The 1,408-nt window shown below is 40.6% G+C and overlaps 1 protein-coding gene across 1 annotated transcript; it reads right to left on the bottom strand.

Moving 5' to 3' along the window:
- Nucleotides 1-232: 232 nt before the first annotated feature.
- Nucleotides 233-1,171, bottom strand: LOC134910782 (olfactory receptor 13H1-like). The gene has a single exon (XM_063919166.1). The coding sequence runs from the start codon at nt 1,169-1,171 to the stop codon at nt 233-235; it is 939 nt and encodes a 312-aa protein (XP_063775236.1).
- Nucleotides 1,172-1,408: the final 237 nt, after the last annotated feature.

Genomic DNA, 1,408 nt, shown 5'->3' with positions numbered 1-1,408 from the left:
GGGCTCATTTGCGCTCGCCACACTGTCGGTCAGCCGGCGGTCGGGCTCCCGGCGCCGGTATGCTGGGCGCCGGGAGCCCGACCGCCGGCCTGCCGTAGTGAACCCCTTGTAAATGACTGTCACTTTAAAGAAAAACATCCGGGAACCATCACCTCCAGCCAACTCTGACCGCATTACAACCCAACCTGTATGTCAATACAAACTTTAGGTTTTTTTTCTGTTGGTGAAATAATTATCCTGTCCATGGTGATGAAGACTTGGCCAATATTCTCTGAAATGCTCCTTTCACCTCATTATTTCTCAGGCTGTAGATCAAAGGGTTCAACAAAGGAGTCACAACACCATAAATTAAAGCAATGTACTTCAGGTTAGATGAAAAACTTTTGGATTGTCCCATGTACATGATAATACTGGTCCCATATAATATAAACACAACGGTCAGGTGGGAAGCACACGTTGAAAAAGCTTTAGACCTTCCACCTGCTGAGCGGATGTTTAATATAGATATAATGATACAGATGTAGGACACCACGATGAACATAAGTGGCAATAATAGTGTAAATATACTTGCTACAAATATAGCTATTTTATAGAAGCTGAGATCACCACACGCCAGCTCTAGAAGAGCCAGTATCTCACAGACAAAATGGTCCAACACGTTTCCTCTGCAGAAGACAAAAGGCTTTGCGATTGTGGGAATAGTTGCTATAAGGAAACTTCCTGACCACATAATGACTATAATGATATTACATGTCCTCCAATTCATAATTATGGTATAATGTAAAGGGAAGCGTATGGCAATATATCGGTCATACGCCATCACTGCCAGCAGTAAATCCTCGGTACTTCCTAGGAACAGGCCAGTGTTCATCTGCACCAGGCACCCAATCATGGAAATTCTAACACTCTTTGAAAACACATCTAGTAACATTTTCGGGAGAGAGCTGGATGAGTAGCACAAATCCAGGAAGGCTAAATTGCAAATAAAATAGTACATAGGTGTGTGCAACTGAGGACTGATGATAACAGCACATATCAGAAAACTGTTCCCAAAAGCAGTCAGTATATATATTAATAAGAAGGTAACAAACAGTAATATCCTAGTATACAAAGCCTGGGAAAATCCAATCAGGATTATTTCTTTAATCACAGTCTGATTTTCATGCTCCATGTTACAATTTACATTTTGGGGTCACATCCCTGTAAAACATACAATAGAAATTGTGTTGCTTAGAAAAAGTTTTGCTGTACCGCAACTTTGTGTCAGAAAGTTTTTGAGCTTATTTGAAACATACTGTTGGTATGATCTTGGTAAAGAGGATTATTACTGCCATATGTGTATATTAATTGCCTCTACATTGTCCAGTGACAAATTTTTGTCGATGCCCAATTTGTAATGGACAAACAT

This window comes from Pseudophryne corroboree, chromosome 4 (assembly GCF_028390025.1).
Source record: "Pseudophryne corroboree isolate aPseCor3 chromosome 4, aPseCor3.hap2, whole genome shotgun sequence".
Lineage (NCBI taxonomy): Eukaryota > Metazoa > Chordata > Amphibia > Anura > Myobatrachidae > Pseudophryne > Pseudophryne corroboree.
This window is presented reverse-complemented; position numbering and strand designations above follow the sequence as displayed.

What these genes read in the sequence shown, in the direction of transcription:
- LOC134910782 (XM_063919166.1), bottom strand. Translation starts at nt 1,171, where the DNA reads ATGGAGCATGAAAATCAGACTGTGATTAAAGAAATAATCCTGATTGGA.